Source organism: Mesoplodon bidens (assembly GCF_964165515.1).
Source record: "Mesoplodon bidens genome assembly, chromosome: 1".
Lineage (NCBI taxonomy): Eukaryota > Metazoa > Chordata > Mammalia > Artiodactyla > Ziphiidae > Mesoplodon > Mesoplodon bidens.
The window spans coordinates 51,484,825-51,503,498 of NC_138176.1; the positions used below are offsets into that span (position 1 = coordinate 51,484,825).

The following is an 18,674-nucleotide window of genomic DNA, read 5'->3' on the forward strand; positions in this document are numbered from 1 at the left end:
TGCCTAGAAATAGAATACCTTGAAAAAGAATGAATTGGTTGTGTTAAACATAGTACCCTCCGAGGGGTCTTCATTATTTTAAAAAAATGCCGTGAGAGGATTTTACTCTAGCTTATTTCAAGACAAAAGATATGGAAGAAAATATAGCAACTTTTCTAGAAATCAAGTCATTTAGAACAGAAAAAAACAAATCTGAACTAGCTAAATAAATCTAAAGTAGCTAAATAAATAAATCTTTCCAAAAGGAAAAGGCCAAGCCTGGTCTTCAGGTTATTATTTACTTGGTAAATTCATTTTGTATGCAAAACATTTGTATTATCCGCATATCCTTGTCTGTTTAAACAAGACGATTAAACTGCTGTTGGGCCACATAGCCAAAAGAGCAAGTGAGTTATATGTTTCTTCTCCTTAGGGCATTTTGTTTTGTCTCAAACTTTTATTTGCAGCCATATAGAAATAACCTACTTTTGGTTGTCACATGAAGAAACTTTACACAGAAAAATCTGTATTTGCACATCTGTTTTAGGGTTTTATTTTGCTAAAAAGAATTCACACAGGCCAAAAAAAAAAAAAAAAACATGCAAAATATTTTTGTGCACACTTCTAACACACTATATTCCACTTCTGAAATGTTAAAAATTTTAAAAAATATCCTAAAGCAAGAGTACTTGGGTTGAAAAGTTAACATTATAAAAGCTAGATTCCTAACACAAACACTGCAGATATAAGTCACTCAGTTGCAAAAAGTTAATGTTTATAAATGTTAAATAAATGTCAACAATGAGGAGACAAGAACTGTAGATCCAAAGTGTACTCCCCACCATGAACTATTAAAAATTCTGTTTGGTGTTGTAGGGATATCCACGATGTTAACTTGAAATAGACACAACCTTAACCCAACACTACGCCAAACTTACAAACATCGAGGGAACCATATTCAGACTACCTCCTTTTCCTGCTACCTTTAAAATGTTTGTTGCTGTTGTTGATTTTGTGTTTTGGTAAATAAAAGAGTCCCTCAGAATCTGCACTAGCTCTGAAATGCAGAAAAACCGATGCAATAAATGACTATGATGAAGTTCTCCTTTGAGATTTTACTTTTCTTTTTCATGATCATACACGTTTTAATGGGCACACTTGTGTGTGTGTATATGTAAAATCTTTTAAACGATATTTTTGGAAACAACTCTAGGGAAATTTTTTCCCTTTCCTCGAGACCAGTCCCTGATAATTTAAACGTTGTGGGGGCTTTTGTTTTTGTTTTTTAAGAGAAAACCTGCCTAGAGCCTTTCTGTACAGTCAGCAACCTCCTTGTTCCTGTGTATTTGAACTTTCCAAAAATAAAAGAATGCTTGTTTGCAACTCTTGAAAAATCTCCAGGCACTCCCTGCAGATTTTACTCTGCCTGGTGCTTTATATTGACTTTTTCCCTGCACCAGAAGTAAAGAAGGGTCCTGTGGTAGGAGCACGCTTATGTCCCTCCTGGTGCTCCCTGGGGGATGTTGGTGACCTCACCCTTGGAAAAAAAACCTCGGGCCTTTTGTTAGAGACACATCTAGCTGCTTCCTTCTCCCTCAGGTAGAAAGGCAGTCCCCTGGAAGCCTCAGTTCTCACAAGAAAAAGTATTCTAATGCATTCTCATAAAACATTTCAAACATGCAAAGAGAAAATCCAAAACAGGAGTGAGGAGAGAGTAGCAGTGATTTGGAAGAGAGCCTAAATATTGTGCTCAAGTGAGAAACATCCACTCAAACCACCTGCTTCAAGGCCATGTTCAATGAGCATAATAACAGCGCTTCCTAAAAGGGAAAGAGACTATACCACTTCCAACCTCAAAAACTAAGCTTCTCTCTTTATCACCAAACAGCTTTAAAATGCTTACTTAACTCAAACTATCACTAATACTTTAAGGAAGTTTGAAGACCCAAGTCTATTTCAATAAATGCTTAAATAATTGCTAGATCAACTCAGCTCATACTTTTTCAAAATATTGGCCAAAATGGCAAACGTGTATATATCATATATCATCTTTCCCTTCCAGCAGTCAACACAATTGTATATAATCAGTGTACTGCGTTTAAAGGAAGATACGAGAAGGATGGAGCAGCTCTGAAGTGGGAGGTCCTGCCAGCTCGTGCGTTCTTACTGAGGTTGGCAGAAAGGAAGGTCCCTCTTCCCCACCCAGAGTTTGGGCATGTTCTCAGCCTCTTCTGCCATCCTGTTTCAGACACTGTCTCTCTCTTCTTTTCCACAGGTCACTAAGCCTGTTGGGGGGAGGGGTGCTGAGGAAGACTTCAGCAGTGAGCAGTCATAGTATTGGGAATGAAACATGCACAAGACTAGACGTTCATGCTAATGAACCTCGTAAAGTCAAACAGAGGCCAAACACAGCCCAGAGTCGTTTTAAAATCTCCTCTCACAAACAGCAAAGCAAAACTGGAAAAACCCAATTCCACCTTCCCACCACAACTCAAAAAGAAGCTAAGCTTTCTGGGGACATTGGATGTTTCAGACTGAAAGAGGGTAGCTGAAGAGCCCTTCTTTCTTCAGCTGTCTGTGGTGCAAGCCCGACCCTTTCCTAAAGCCCTGTCGATTGCCCAGAGGCTCCCAGAAGACATCCGGCCGATGTCTGGGCTCCCTTGAGAATGTTCAAGCCTGTGCAAGGTCTGAAGTCTGATGCGCAGAGGTAGCTCCATGACGGGAGTAATGGAATAACACTTCCTTTTTTGGTGAGGAAAGCCCAATCGGTCTTAGCTAACAAGCACTCAGCTATGGCTCTAAAAATACCCTGCAGCGAGGGCTGTTTGGCACTTCATTTTGTTTGCTGGAGAAGCTCTAAAGAACTCCGCAGAATGCTTCAGATTCTCCATAACTGCTCTGAGCTCTGTCCCTGCTCTGGTGACCTCAGGGAAGTGTATCGCGTGGGGAAAGCTACTTTTTCTTTTTCACTTTTGAGTTCTTGGAATTCTGTCCTCAGTGTTTGGAGTACAATTCCAGTCTTGGATTAATTCCTAGCTTGGTTCAGGAATCTTCATTTGGCTTCGAGTCTGAACTATGCAAATGCACAATCTGTGTGCAGAAGAAAGGACTAAAATTATACTTCAAAAGGGCTCAGTCACTTCCTGTCTTCTCCCTTTTCCCCCCAAAAAGAAACATCAGCCTCCTTGAATCCTTCGTTGCCAGCAGACACCCTGGGCTCCCTACACGTTGATGGCGTGTGCATGCTTCTTGCACAAGGGTTTGTCCTTCTTGGAGTAGAACGGCTGCCCCTCCAGATTCACGTGGCAGACCTGGGACAGAGAACAGATAGGCATGAGACAGCCCATGAGGCAGGGGGACACAAACAAAAGATCTCAGCCACCCCTTTAAGACAAAGTGCTGTCACAGGCAGACGGGAGAAAAGGCAACAGCCTGCCTCTCCCTACCACGGGTGCTTGACAGCTAAAGCAGTATAGATGCGTTGAGCTATCTAAAAGTCAAGACTTCCCAAGAGGAACACGGAATAAACTCAAGTTAAATTAAATTAAATTAATGGAATACGGAACATATACACAATAAGGTGATCAACTGATGCTATCCAAAATTTATAAGGAACCAATACAAATTCATAAGTCAATATCCACAGAAGTGATTAACACCTAAAGAAATATAAAATGTCAGAAAAATGATCCTCACTGATAATTAAAGGAAAAATTAATTAAAACCTCCATGAGATAGCACTAGACACCTGTTAATCTAGCAAAATACATAAAACGAAGAGCCTCAATATCTTGTCACCTTTAACCTTATATGACTGGAGCCAGAAAATGAAAAAAAAAAGTAATCAGTCAAAAGTCAGCAATGCCAAAAGGGGATCAGGCCTACTTGTCACTGCTAGGGACACATGGATCAGCCCAGCCTTCTGCAGGGGATGTGGAAACACTGAAGAGAAGCCATGAAGATGTGCCTGCCCTGTGCCCCAGTAACACCACTCCGGAGAATTTCATCTTGCAGCAACTATTGCACAGAACAGGAAAGCAACATATGCTCAACTACAAGCTGAAAAACTACTAAGATTTCTCTCAATGGGGAGATGATTAAGTTAATTTTTATGGTGCATTTTTCCAATGACAGGCCACCACGAAAAAATTAATCAAATATGGCAAAGTATATGCAGGAAAACACTGACTGAAAAAAAAAAGAGGCAAAATTGTATATCCCCATGATGACAACATATGAGTGCAGTTTGAAGATGCTGACAAAACAAAAAGAAGGGAGATCAGTAATATTTGTTGAGACTACTGTGGGTCAAGTACGATGCCAGACACTCTGTATACATGGTCTCATTTTTTTTTTTAATCTTATTTTATGTTTGACTGTGTTGGGTCTCCGTTGCTGCATGCGGGCTTTCTCTAGTTGCAGTGAGCAGGGGCTACTCTTCGTTGTGGTGCATGGGCTTCTCATGGCGGTGGCTTCCTTTTGTTGCAGAGCATGGGCTCTAGGTGCACGAGCTTCTGTAGTTGTAGCATGCGGGCTCAGTAGTTGTGGCAAGCGGGCTCTATAGCACAGGCTTAGTAGTTGTGGCACACAGGTCCAGTCACCCCGCAGCAGGTGGAACCTCCCCGGACCAGGGATCGAACCCATGTCCCTTGCACTGGCAGGCGGATCCTTAACCGCTGCGCCGCCAGGGAGGTCCCTACATGGTCTCATTTAATTCCCACAAAAACTTTATGAGATAGGTATGACTATTCCCCATTTCACAATTGAAAGCTGAGGCTCAAAGAGCCCAAGTGTCTTGCTCAAGTCACAGACCTAGTAAGTTGTAGAACCTGGGCATCCATATTCAGGTCTGCGAGACTCCAGTTCTAAGCTCATTCTCCCCACACCTCATAGCAGAGAGGGGCTATGTTTACTTGAAATTGTTCCCGGTTTACGGACTTGTATCGAGGTAGTTCACTAAGCTTGCTGGACTACCAGTATGAGGTCTGGTCCTGGGTGGGCAATCTGGCAATTGCCAGTCAGCTGGGAAGTCACATAGGCTGGGACAGGCCCTAGCCTCAGAGAGGGCACTGAAGATCCCTAATGGGGAGCAGAATTGGGGACCACATCTAGGACATTGACATGAGAGGAAGTGCAGGTGGAATTCCCAGGTACAGGTAGGCATGAGGATACAGAAATCACCCTTCCGAGATGAGCTTGGGCCAATGAGCATGTGTCCACTCCAAGAAAGCTGGAAAGAAAAGTGGCATCATGGTGGTCCCAACTGTGAGGCCCTGATGGCCCAGTTGAGGATGTTATACCTGAGATCACACAGGGCTGCTAATGGGCTCTGGAAGCCAATGACCTGAGAAAGTGTCTCAGAACATCCCAGGTAGATGCAGTGATACTGAGTGTAACCAGGCTCCTGTGGTGGCCTCAAGCTGTGGTGACAACTTGGAGACAAGTCTAAGATGGTGGCACCCAAGATCCAACTGGTGAGGATGGGTTTTGGGAGAGATAGAAAGGCAGCTCTGGAATGAGTTGGCAAGGAGCTGCTGGTCGACAGCCGGGGCTCTGGCTAGGAGACCCTGCCTGGTCTGAGACAGTGCTGGTTGCTTGTGAAAACTCTGGATGAGTCAGGCTGGAGAGGGTGTTGGGAGACTGAAGACCAAGGAGTGAGGAAAGGTCAGAGCCTCAGAGGTGGCTCACTGATAAGATGAGACTGAGGGCAAGAACTGTCATAGAGAGGTCGTACTCAGTGCCTTGGGCCAGGAGCCTGCAGGTGGGATGCAAGGGGGCTCCATGGTGGAGGAGGCCTCCAACCTACCCATCACAGCGGCACAGCAGGGATGGTCCAACCCCCAGGCTCTGTGGTCAAGTGGCAGCAGAGCCTGGCTGGGAAGGAGTGGTGGCCATAGAGTGCTGACGACAGAGTGGAAGGCGATGAAATGGGCCAGCTGCAGAGGCCCCTCGACTGCCCACAGAAGTTACACCACAGCACGTCCCTTCCTGGTACCCACACCAACTAGATACCGACTAGACTCAAAGGAGAAGAAGGGCCAGTAAGACATCTTTCCCCAACTAAGATAGGACTCACATCCTTTCCATCAGAACTCAGGTGCCAAAGCCAGACAGGAGGTAAACCCTCACCCTGACCCACACTGTCCTTCTCAGCCTTCATTTTATATGCTTGGGACTTTAGAGATGTTGTTTTGTTCTGTTCATTAATTGCTCATATATGTCAGCTTTGTTTTCCTTTCAAGATTCTAAATTCCTTGAAGGTAGAGACTTGTTCTGGGAGACTTTTGTATTCCCAAAACTCAACTGAATTAGTCTGAAGTATGTGCTCCCCTGAGATCTAACTGATGGGGAAACAGCATGTCAGCTGGAAGAGCTAGTCCTGATCTTCCTTTCTTACTAGTTTTTTTTTTTTTTTAAGTTACAGGAAAATATATGCTCATTAAAAGTGATTTGGAAATACAAAGTGATGGAAAAAGGACCAAAGGGAAAAAAAAACTGAAAGTTTTCCAATCAAAATATTGGTTTCCAAAAATCAAACCATATTCCACTTTGATATAGCTTCATGGGGCAGTGAGTGCTATTCAGGGCTAGTTTGGGGGAAGGCGTAATGATTCTTTGTGCTGATTCTCCAGAGGACGGGATCTGACTGGTTTCTTTGGGCAGACCCTCTGGGCAGTGCTGTGGGTCTTTCACACCTGACTGGAACTTATCTGTAATCTCAGCCTGAACAACCCCAGGCTTTACCGCTTCTTCTTGTCTCTCTCTGGGACTTGTGCCATCATGACTCAGCCAAACACGGCAAGCTTGAGGGAGCAGACCCATGCTCACCTTTGCATGATTCCCTCTCCATGTGACACAGACCTCTCATCAGCCTGCCTTTGGAGAACAGGCCTCTACGCCTCTGTCTTCCCTGGACCTCCTCCAAGTCTCTTAGATCTTTCTAGAAGTTGGGTAACCAGATTTGCAGGCAGCATCTTAGGATCAGACAAGCCATGGCTTGAAGGTAAGGGTCAGAAAGCCCTGTACGGTGCCTCGCTGAGCTGTGGCTCTTCAGGGGACAACCCCAAAGCCGGTATATTTATATTGTTGTCCCTTTTTAGAGGGGAGGTCCTGATATAGTTTAAGGACCTCCAGGGTTCCTTATTAAGGACCTTAGGGTTCTCTAGGCAATTAGAGAATCTGTTCAAAGGGCTGGAAAAAGTGTTATGGATTGAACTGTGCTGCCCTAAATTCACATGTTAAAGTCCCAACCCCGAGCACCTCCAGCCTATCCAGCACAGGGACATAGCAGTGACCTTATTTGGAAATAGGGTCTTTGCAGACTTAATTAAGACTGAGGTTAAGATGACGTCATATGGAGTACGGTAGGCCCTTAATCCAATATGACTAGTGTCCTTATAAGAAGGGAAGAGACACAGAGACAGACACCTGCAGAGAGGAGAGTGTCATGTGAAGACACAGACACACAGAGGGAAGGCGGCCTTGTGCCAATGGAGGCAGAGATTGCAGTTATGCAGCTACAATTCAAGAAACACCAAGCATGGCTGGCAACCACCAGCAGCTAGGAGAGAGAACAGGTCCCTGCTGACATCTTGAATTTAGACTTCTAGCCCCCAGAACTGTGAGAGAGTAAGCTTCTGTTGTTTAAGCTATTCAAGTGTGGTACTTTGTCATGGCAGCCCTAGCAAACTAATATATGGAGTGAATACAATGCACCCCACAGATGGGAGGGGATATAGAAATGAAGTATAAAAGCTGAAGTGAATTGCAGTAAACTTTATACCTATGGTTGTCCTATGTCATAAGTCTATAATAATTGTTCAAGTTTAAACTATGTAGACCTTTCACACATTCCCCAAATTTCCCTTGAGCAGCTCTGGTTAAAAAAAAAAAAAATAGCAGGAGTAGTACACTGATTTTCCCAAATAAAGTTTAGGCAGTTATAGACTCACATTACGGGGCTTTATCAGGGACGACTGTTTTCGAACTCTAATGCAGACTCTAAATGTCGGCAGGCCCATTGCCCTGTCCCTTTCCCAACCCAAAGCCCTTGGAAGGAAAACGTCAATCTCACGGTAAAAATGACCTGGCTGTTCAGCAGAAATAAACTGCACATGGTTAATACTTAATCTAGGGCTTATCTCCTGGCAACTATATATCGAGAACAGGACCATTTAGGAAAACGAAATGATACTCAGCCCTGATTTCTAAAGGTTCAGTCAAAAGAAAACTTATCTCAGCTTTTCATAGGATTAGTCAATAAGCTCCAATCTGGTGTTCATGGTGAAAATTTAGGGGAAAACCGTTGAATCACGTCATCATATCTTAAACGACCTGTAACCATGGGAAGCCGCCTGCCCCTATTAAATCCCAACATCATTCACTCCTCCCACCTATTGAGAGCATCGCTGTTGAGGAAAGCTGCTAGTTTACCAGATCCTAAGACACTCTTCTGTCCTTAATGAAGTGGAGAGTAACAAAGCCATACTGCTTAATAAATCATTATTAGTAATAAAACTTTGCTCAGCTGTGACATACCAAGGCATCATGGTATTTTCTGGCTTTTAAAAATGACAGAATATTAGAATGCCAGAGTTGAAAGGGATGTAAAGGGTTGGTCATCTGGCCCCACTTGGTCCCTCGTGCCTCTTCTCAGAAAGTCAGAACCCCAAGCAAAAAACATACTGCGCAAATGAAGCAGGTGTCGTGCCAAGTATGCCCCAGGGCTTCGATAAACTTGTCACCGGCCTCCACGGGGAAATCGCAGCCGTGACACTTGGTGCTGAACAGATTGATGTAGTCTGAAATGAAAGGCAGAGAGTAAGGACCAGGCATCCAGGCAGGCTGGGAGGAGTGTCCCAGCCACATCAACCCAATGTCAGAACAACCCCCCAAATCACTGGGCTGGGGGCAGTGGATGAAACCTAATTGGTTACTTGTCATCTTGCAGACAAAATATTCAGTGACATGACTGGTTTTTTCCTTTTCCAATAATTTGCACTGGTGTGGTGCAGATTCAGGCTTAGTCACCACCCCGTGCTGGTTTGATCTTCAAACACTTTCTGGAACTGTCATTAACTTTCTGCAGGGTGATTTTCTCCTCTGCTCTGTCAGGTCTTATGGTCCAAACAGACCAATCCCAAAAAAGAAAAAAAAAAATCCTATTTCCCAGCAGCTCTGCTTATTTTGGACGAGTGAAAGCCTTTAACATTTTTTAGAGTTGTAGCATGTTCTTTGCTTGATCATTCTTCTGTCATTGGGCATCTGTGTTGATAATAAATTTTCACTACTAGAAGCAATACCTGAGCTACTTTGTTGGGACATGTTCCCCTCCCCCAGCCAAAGAGATAATAATACCAAATATTATTTACATAACGCTTTACAGTTTACCAAGCATCCTCACATAGATTGTATTATTTGCTAGTATCTCAATGTCAAGGTCTACGTATTAGGTTTTTTTTGTGTGTGTGTGGTACGCGGGCCTCTCACTGTTGTGGCGTCTCCCGTTGCGGAGCACAGGCTCCGGATTCGCAGGCTCAGCGGCCATGGCTCATGGGCCTAGCTGCTCCACGCATGTGAGATCTTCGCGGACCAGGGCACGAACCCGTGTCCCCTGCATCGGCAGGCAGACTCTCAACCACTGTGCCACCAGGGAAGCCCTATGTATTAGTTTTCTTTGTACTCCCAGCACAGTGCCTGGCACACAAGTCAGTACCCAACACATATGTCAAATGAATGAGTGAATGGATGAATCACTGAATCAATAAATTAATGAATAAGCTTAATCTTGGCGAAATTGTTTTTGTTCTGTTTTGCGGATGAGGCTGGAAGAGGTGAAGGGCCTAGCCAGAGCCACACAGGTGAGACAGCGGGCCAGGCCTGTGCTTCTCAGCCCCAGTTGTCCGGGCCTGGTAGTGGGCAGCACTCCCATTGCACTCACTGTAGAACTCTCCTAGATTCTTCTAGAAGAACCTTGATGCCTTTTACAAAGCCTTCATTCCCCTAGGAGTGTACTTGTCTCTCCACAGCTCTGCCACAGTTGGCTTTTTCTTACAGAGGTTTTCTGCTCAGATCTCCTTGTGGACAGTATGCCTAGTCACTGTCTCAGACCACCTGCTGAGAGTCAACGTGAAGTGGGGGCTATGAACTTAGGTTCTGAAGAAAGAAAGACCTGGGCTCAAATCCCATCTCTATCCAGGAATTGTTCAAATCTGGGGCAAGTCACCTAACTTCTCAGTGCCTCAACTTTCTCATCTATGTAATGGGAATAACTATACTACCTAACTCATGGGGCTGTTATTCAGTTATTTTTTGCCATGGAGCTTTTTAGATAAGTTAAATATCTCTTGCATACTTTTCCAATGTATGGTTTCCCCTTCGGGATTTAATTATAGTTTGTCACGCAAATGCTCTTATATACATCACAGTCCATCAATCTTGTTTCTGACAAAATACTTCATTTCTTCAGTGGGAAAAAATCTGTTGCCTCACCAGAGCTAGGAAAACATCATTCTGCTTCCTTTAGAGAATTATGGCAGGTTTATGGTTCACTCTGTGCTCTGTAGGAACTTACTAGTGTGGGGTGAGAAGCAGGGCTATAGGCTAACCCATCTCCACTCAAGGGCAAGCCCTGCACCCCACTTCTGAATTCTCTCTCATTCTGCCCAGTTGGTCTCCAGATGCCCTGGATTCTCTCCTCCATCTTCATGCCACTGTATGAACTGGATCCTGGGCTTGGAAAACCCTTCTCACTTTGTCTACCTGAATCTCTGCAATCCTTTGGGCTGCCTTCCTTCTGGGAAGACCTCATCCCCATCCCACCCAAGAGAGATGAGACAGCATTCCTGAGGGCTTCTCCTGGGCTTCTCTGCCTCCCCATTCATTCATTCATTCATTCATTCATTCATTCATCTATCTATTCATTATCTCTTAACTGTCCATTTATGTGCCAGCATATCAGGCATTGATAGGTCTGCTTGAGGTTTTTCAGGGCAGAGTCCTCCGCTCTATGCTTAGCGCCCTTCACAGGAACTGGCACACATTTGATGGATAAATGATGAGTGAACAAACAAAGATATGTTTCAGAAAACCTTGTTAAATAGTGATTCCTTCTCCTGTTGTGCAGCCTACGTTTTTTCACAGATTAAGCTCTTTCAATGGCTCAAATTTATTTCTGGAATGTCTAGTCCTGCCTACTGATTAATTTTTTTGCTTTAAACTTGATTTTGTACTATCTGTAAAATTGTCACTTTGTTTTATAATTTGGTATCACAGGTGTGATCCTAGTACATTTTTTAAAATTAATTAATTTATTTATTGGCCGCACCCCACGACCTGTGGGATCTTAGTTCCCCAACGAGGGACTGAAGCCAAGACCCCTGCGTTGGAAGCGCAGAGTCTTAACCACTGGACTGCCAGGGAAATCCCCTAATACATTTTTTTAAAAAGCTGGTATTTTCCTCATTTATTCTACAAAAGGGGAATGTAATTGGTATGAAATAAAGTTTGTGCATGGGCCTTTCCCACCAGGAAAATAATCTAGTTTCTCATTTATGTATTCCTTCCTTTATTTCTCCTATTAGGTCTTTATAATTTTCTTTGGGACTGGAGGGAGAGGGGCAAAGGGGAGTTGTTTAATTGGTATAGAGCTTCATATTTGCAAGATGAAAAAATTCTGGAGATCTGTTTCAGATCAATCAACAGTATGAATATACTTAACACTACTCTACTGTACACTTAAAAATGGTTAGGATGGATACATGTATATGTATGACTGAGTCCCTTTGCTGTGCACCAGAAACTACCACAACATTGTTAATCGGCGATACTCCAATATAAAATAAAAAGTGGGGCTTCCCTGGTGGCGCAGTGGTTGAGAGTCCGCCTGCCGATGCAGGGGACACGGGTTCGTGCCCCGGCCCGGGAAGATCCCACATGCCGCGGAGCGGCTGGGCCCGTGAGCCATGGCCGCTGAGCCTGCGCGTCCGGAGCCTGTTGCTCCACAGCAGGAGAGGCCACAACAGTGAGAGGCCCGCGTACCGCAAAAATAAATTAATTAATTAATTTAAAAAAAAAAAGTGAAAAGCCAAAAAAACCACAAAAAACGGTTAGGATGGTAAATTTTATATGTGTATTTTTTCCCCCACAATAATTAAAAAAAAAAAAGACAAGGTCAGAACCAAACACAGTGTCCCATGGTACAGGGACAGGGGCTGACTCTGATATTTTATCTCTAGGGCAGGTTAACCAACAGGCTTGACTTTACCTCACTATTGGATCATCTAGCTCTCCTTTCTTTACTTTGTTTATAAGAATATCACCCTTTATCACATTCAACAAGCATATTAAATTTCTAACGCTCTAAAATAAAAATTAAATTGTGTTATTTCTTTACTTAAAACATCACAGTGACTCCCATTGCTTAAGGAAGCGGTTTCAAACTGTGCTTCTTGGAGAGCTGTGGGTCTCCCAGAGCCATTACAGAGCTGTGCACCCATTACCTCAGTTAATCCTCACAACAGCCTCTGAGAGTTAAGTGAAGGAAGAAGGAGAGACTCAGAAAGGGCAAGCATCCTGTCCATGGTCACACAGCCTGGAAGTGGCCCCTGCGGGCCTTCAGTCAGGGTCTCTCAGTGTGCCTAAGGCTGAGGCTAAACCTGCTTCCTTGCTGTCTTTTCCTAACAGTAGACCATCCCCTTCCTGGGTCTTCTTAATCAAAACATCATTTTTGAAAATCTTTTTGGGGCGGTGTGCTAGGGAGAGGAGCACCGGTAATAGTGCTAATCTATCATCCTTTCACAAGCCTCACGCATAAATTGTGGCTTATCACACATTATGAAAGTTATAATGCTTTTAGTCGACTAACAATAACAATTTGTATTGGTACCACGGCACTTTTATTAATTACCAATCATCACCATTTCCTCCTAAGAAGGGAAAAGACAGGTGTTATCTTCTCCCTTTTACCGATATGAACTCTGAGGCCAGAATGACTGAGTGACTTATTTAAAGTCATTCAGTGAGCCTCAGAGCTGGAAAGAGAATTCCAGTACCTCAGAACCCAAGAAGTTTCTTTTGTAATTTATTGTCAGGGGAAAAAAAGTTTTATTTTGTTTTCCTTTTCCCCTTGAAGAACTGGAATGTTTTCTCCTTTCTGGTTTTTAAAGTCAACTAACTTACTGTGTTTCTCTTTTTGCTCTCACATTTGCTACCCAGTCAGTGCAGCTCTGCTATTCTTCATAATCAGCATGTTTCCTTTTCCCTCTTCTACTTGGTGCTGCTTTGCTAGTTCTATTGTCTTAATTTTCATGTTTTTGTTACCTTTGTTAGAACCTGCCTCAAATCCTTATCTGAAAGAGGCAGGCTATGAATAAATGAGCGTGTGAATGTGTGAGTGACTGAATGGCTAGTTAGCCAGGATGCCCAACTCTAACAGATGGCTTTGGATTCATAATTTACCATAATTGACTCCAAGTTATAAGATAACATATAGCGTATGGGGAGAACAGAGAAACTCCGAATTCAGACAGGGAGTTGGCTGGACTCTGAAGGAACATCAGAGTCTGGTAAACATCACAGGAGCTGGGAGGGGACCTGCATGTACTTGACGAGTTCCGAAGTTTCTTTGGTTTAATCCTCACCACAACTCTGGGAGGCAGGTGTTGCTCTCCCCCTCTCACAGATGGGGAGAGTGAGGCTCAGAGAAGTTTAGCAACTCAATCAGAGTTACAAAGCCAGCCTGAAACGAAGCCTGGAACAGAACCTAGGACAAAGGCCGGAGCCAAAGCCTTTTCAGACAAGACCTTGTGGTCTTCAAATCAAAATCATCTGAAAGGCTTCCCAAGCGGTCACAAGATGCCGACTTGTGGTCTACATATTTGGTGCAGGGAAAACAGCACAGATTGAATGTGTGTGAAAGGGAACTCCTACCCCTTTCTCCCAGACTGTGGGGCCTCCCCACAGCACAGAGGTCCTACCTTTCTCACAGTAGGGCTCCCCATCTTCCATGTGGAAGAGGCTGTTCCCGAAGGGCTTCTTGCAGGCTGCACAGACAAAGCAGGTGGTGTGCCACGTCTGTCTCAATGCATGCATCACTTCCTGGGGAAAAGAGCCTCAGCTCAGGACGGAAAGGTCCAGGAGGGAGAAGAAGGCAGGCTTAACTTCCACACGAGCCCCGGTCACTGCCGGAGCATCCCATCAGGGAGCAGGGCAGGAGAGGTCAGGAAGCGGGCCTTGGACACACCGAGGAAGGCTAGGGGCGGCAGAGGAGAGGCTCCTACTCGTGCAGCACTTGCTGGGTGCCAGGTTCCGTGTGTGCTTCCATAAGCTGTGATGCTTCACCCTCCCACCCAGCCTGGGAGGGAAGTACTACATGTTACCACCATTTTACCAAAGGGGCATCGAGGGTCAAAGCCACATGCAGGTGCACGGTGAGGTCAGGCTGTGAAGCAGTAACTTGCTTTGCAGAAGCTCTGCCACCACGTCAAGCTGTGTGGCCAGGGATGTGGCCCACGGATCTCTTGCTTCAAGTTCATTTACTCCCTAGTTCATTGGTGGTAAACCAACTCCCTTCTAGGATAGAAATGGAGTTGTTCTTGCTCTGTTAGCACAGCAACTTCTTGGCTTCCAAATAGGACCCCACAACCTTGCGGAGGAGGAGAGATTGGTTGGAAAAGAGACGAGGGTCAGAGGAGAGGAATGCGGCCCACTTACCCCCATGATTTTGGTGTTGCACTTGGCACAGACCGGGGCAAAGAACTGCTCGTAACACCGCTCACAGTAAACGTTGTTCTGCTCCTCCACAAAGCACACGTCTGCCAGGGAGGTCTTGCAGTAGGCACAGTTGAACTCTTCTGGGTGCCAGGAGCGGCCCATGGCTACCAGAAAGGGGCCCCTGGGGAAGCAGAGGATAGTACCTCCTCTAAAGCAGCCCCCAAAGCTTAAGACCAGATATTTGAAAACGCTCAACAATATTCACACTTTGACCCTATGACGCTATAACTTCTGTGACTGCTCTAATGAAATAACAGGAAATTCAGATAAAGCTCCATGCAAAAAGATGTCGTTTCATCACTTGCAACAAACAGAGATGGGGAAGCAATTCGAACATCCACTAGCAGGGGACTGGGTAAGTATATTATGGAATATCCATTAGGTTGACTACTGATGATTGTAGTAAGAAGAGCAATGATGACAGTGCTGATGGCTAGAGCATTTATTAAGTGCTTACTCTGTGCCAGGTACCATTCAAGAAGAAATCTGCATTATTTAACGTGTTTAATTCTCACAACAATCCTATGAAGCAGGTACTATTAGGATACCCATTTTCAGATAAGGAAAGTGAGGTACAGGGATGTTAAGTAAGTTGTTCAAGGCTATAGGGCTAGTATGGTAGACCCAGGACACTAATCTGGCTCCAGATTAGTAGTCAGACAGTGGGACTGAAGAAACGCTTTATGTTTTAATTTTTACTTTTCTGAATTTTCTAATTCTTCTCTAATGAGTATATTTTTTCTAATGATACTTTATTTTTAAATAAAAGTGTATTTTTCATATACACAAGCTCACCCCCCACACACATATGCACACACTATAAACGTACTATACTCAAACAAGTACCACCCATGATCCTTGGCCTCTAAGCATGAAATGACTGTTTTCCTTTTAGTGTGGCAGATGCCCACCAAAGCCCTGAGCAGCACGGGCTTGTCTGTGGACAGACCCAGGAGCACCTCGAAAGGACGGCAAGCTGGGTCAAAACTAGCACTGTCAGCCAGCTTGCAAGAGGCCCAATAAATCTACCATCCAGACCTGCAATTCCCAGAACCCAGCCTTAGCCCAAGGGGGCGGTGCTGGCACAGGCACCATGCTGGGAGCTTCACCCACTCACCTCGTGGAAGCCTCTCAACTCCCCAGGGAGGTGGGTATCACACAGGTATGGAAGCTAAACCTCACAGAGGGTCAGACCAGATGGCAAGCCAGAGGGACCTGAGGCTGTCCTGCATGCGGTCTTCACCCTACATCTGCCTTCCCGCCCCCCTCTCGTCCCAGCACCCCAGCACAGGGGCACAGCTGGCCCTTACCGGATGATGCTGTTGCAGTGGCCACAGAGCGGAGTCCTGCTGCTGGCTGGGAAGCGCTCTGCCCTCTGGACGGTACCCCTGGCAAGGGGGGACACCTGCGGAGCTGGTGGTGGGCTGTACACAGGGGCCCCTCGGGGCAGGCCTTGCTTGCTGACAGTGGTGGTGCTCTTGCCAGGGGCAAACTTCTGAGAGAAGCTGTCGTCTGTCACCCATGGGGGACGGCTGGCAGACTCCGCGGGGCCCCCGCTGTAGGGTGCAGGATTATAGCTTGGGGCTGGCGAGGGGGTATAGGCTGGTGCTGGCGAGGGGGAGTAGGCGGGGGCAGGGGAAGGGGTGTAGGCGGGGGCAGGGGAGGCGGTGTAGGGGCTTGGACTGTAATTGGCCCCTGGGGATGGGCTGTAGGTAGATGCAGGCACTGCAAGCCAAAAATACCCAAAGAAAAATGTGTCAGGAATTCATTTCTCCCAGCTTCCCCCGCCCCCAGCCAGAGAACTGGAAAAAGACAACTTTAATATTAGAGCAGCACAATGCCAGTTTTTACAGGAGACGCTTCCCTGAACTTCTTGATGGCCTCGATTTGAAGCTGCAGCAGGGAGCCAAGGGAGATAAACAGCCGTCGGAGCAGAGCCCTCGGGAGCTTGGACAGGGCTGGGAAGGGACAGGGCTATAAATATCTGCAGCTGTGCGGGGTGCGGCTCTGCCAGGCCTTGGCTGCCAGAGGCCTGCAGGAGACAGGGACGGGGGCAGGGGTGGCTGGGCCAGGCTCATATCTGGATCCCCTGGGCCAGGAAGAGGGTGGGAGTGGGTCAGCTTGGCCTTGACTGGAAGATGCCTTTGTTTGCACTCTGACCAGTGATTTGACATCTGAAATGCCTCAATCACAAGTGTTTGCGGAACCTGGACCTAGTCCAGCCTTTGGGACAAAGCAGGTGATGGGACAGTTAGGTTTTCAGGTTCAGGTTTCAGGTTTAGCTACAATCGTTTTCTTGAAACACAGCTTGGCTTGATTTGTACTGGGGGGAAATTCCATTTTGTTTTGATTTGGGTGGTGGGTCTTGAAGGCAGCATTCAGAGGGAAGCTGGGCAGAGATGCTGGGGTGACAGAGCCTAGGTGTAGCTGCTCCCTCAGCCTGTGGCTGCCTCTGGGGGACACATGCTCCCCCTCATCACTTTGGTGGAAACTGAGAGTATGTCTGAGTAACTGCGTGGAGGTTACCAAGGAAGCCAGGGTGCAGGATGAGGATGCACTGCCCCGCTTCTAGAACTCCCTCCTCCAGCCCACTGAGAGCTGAAAACTCTTTTAGGGTGGCAACACAAAGGAGCATAGCAGCTGCTCACCCAAAGCCCTCCGAGGCCTGGGCCCTCAAAACCCAGGTTTCTAAGTTTTGCTGCCTCCCATTGCAAAGCCAGCCGGGGCAGACCCAGCTGTGTCCGGCACACATGGTCTCACCAGCTTCCCCTCCTAGGGAGGGAGGTTCCAGAAGCCTCACCTCAGCTTACAGCCTGTTCCTCTGGAAAGAGGCCTCATTCCCCCTACCCCAGGAAGTGTGTCGGGGCAGCCTCCCTTCCCATTCCTGAGTCTGGCCTGGTGAATGGACTGTGCTGATAGATGCTGAGGCAGCCCCCATCAGGCTCCAGCCGGGAAAGGAAGGACATTCTCAGGGCTAAAGTTCCCGGCCTGGCCTTTGGTCTCTCCCCACCTGGTTCCCCTCGATTACCTTAGGTGGTCTGTGGCCTGCTGCTCCAACCCCATACCTTCTACTCCCATATGATTGGCCCTTCAGAGGTGGGTGACATGAAAACCCCCGTGCTGGGAATGGATAGGGACCAGGCCTGTGTTATTGAAAGCAGAAGGGCTAAAACCCTCCCCAGCCCTGCCCTAGAGCCATCCTGGGAGTGACGCTGGCTTCCAAAGGTAAAACTTTCTCCATAAGGAAATCTACTTCCCACTTACTAAGAGGGTAGGCTAGGCAACATAACAGGTCATCTGGGTTAATCTCTTTTACAGTTGAGGTCACTGAGGCTCAGACAGAGCTAGTAAGTGGCAGAGTGAATTTCCAAAACCATTCTTTCTATCACCCCAAGCTGCCTCTGTAAAAAACATGAGTCCAAGTTCCAGAAGATTTGCGTGCACCACGTTATGGAGGAGTACTTATCAGCCTGGAGGAGGCTGCATGGTCTGGCATGTAGCACAGCCATCAAGAGCCCTGGGTTCAGGTCCCAGCTCTACAACAACCTGGCTGTGTGTCCTTGGGCAAGTTCCTTAACGTCTCTAGGCCCCAATTTCCTCGTCTAAAAATGGCTATAATAATTCTTAGTACCTCACGGGGTTGTTATAAGGATGATGGGAGATAAGAACTACAAAGGCTTAGCCTTGTACCTGGCACTGTGTATGCGTCATTAAATGTTAGTGAAGATGGTGAGGACAGTGACTGCTGGGTCTCGTGGTCCAGATGCACTGTCAGCTCATCTCACAGCTTGATGGTCACCTGAGGGATCCCAGCCCAGGGAGACTGTGGGATGTAGGCGGTGGGAGATGTGGCACCCCTGAAGTCAGTAACCTGGGACTGAGTCTAATCATCAGTGGTGGTAGGTATGACATCCCTGCCTGCC

At 46.2% G+C, this 18,674-nt stretch overlaps 1 protein-coding gene across 5 annotated transcripts in view; it reads right to left on the minus strand.

Moving 5' to 3' along the window:
• Positions 1-305: 305 nt before the first annotated feature.
• LDB3 (LIM domain binding 3) overlaps positions 306-18,674 on the minus strand; it is a 60,108-nt gene continuing 41,739 nt past the window's right edge. For all 5 annotated transcript variants that reach the window (XM_081245915.1, XM_081245920.1, XM_081245914.1 and 2 more), the window contains 5 exons: positions 16,062-16,476; positions 14,692-14,872; positions 13,956-14,076; positions 8,665-8,780; positions 306-3,290 (listed from right to left, as the gene is read on the minus strand). In XM_081245915.1, the coding sequence (XP_081102041.1) occupies positions 3,201-3,290; positions 8,665-8,780; positions 13,956-14,076; positions 14,692-14,872; positions 16,062-16,476 (923 nt within the window). In that variant the 3' untranslated portion in view covers positions 306-3,200. The remainder of the gene's footprint in view (positions 3,291-8,664; positions 8,781-13,955; positions 14,077-14,691; positions 14,873-16,061; positions 16,477-18,674) is intronic.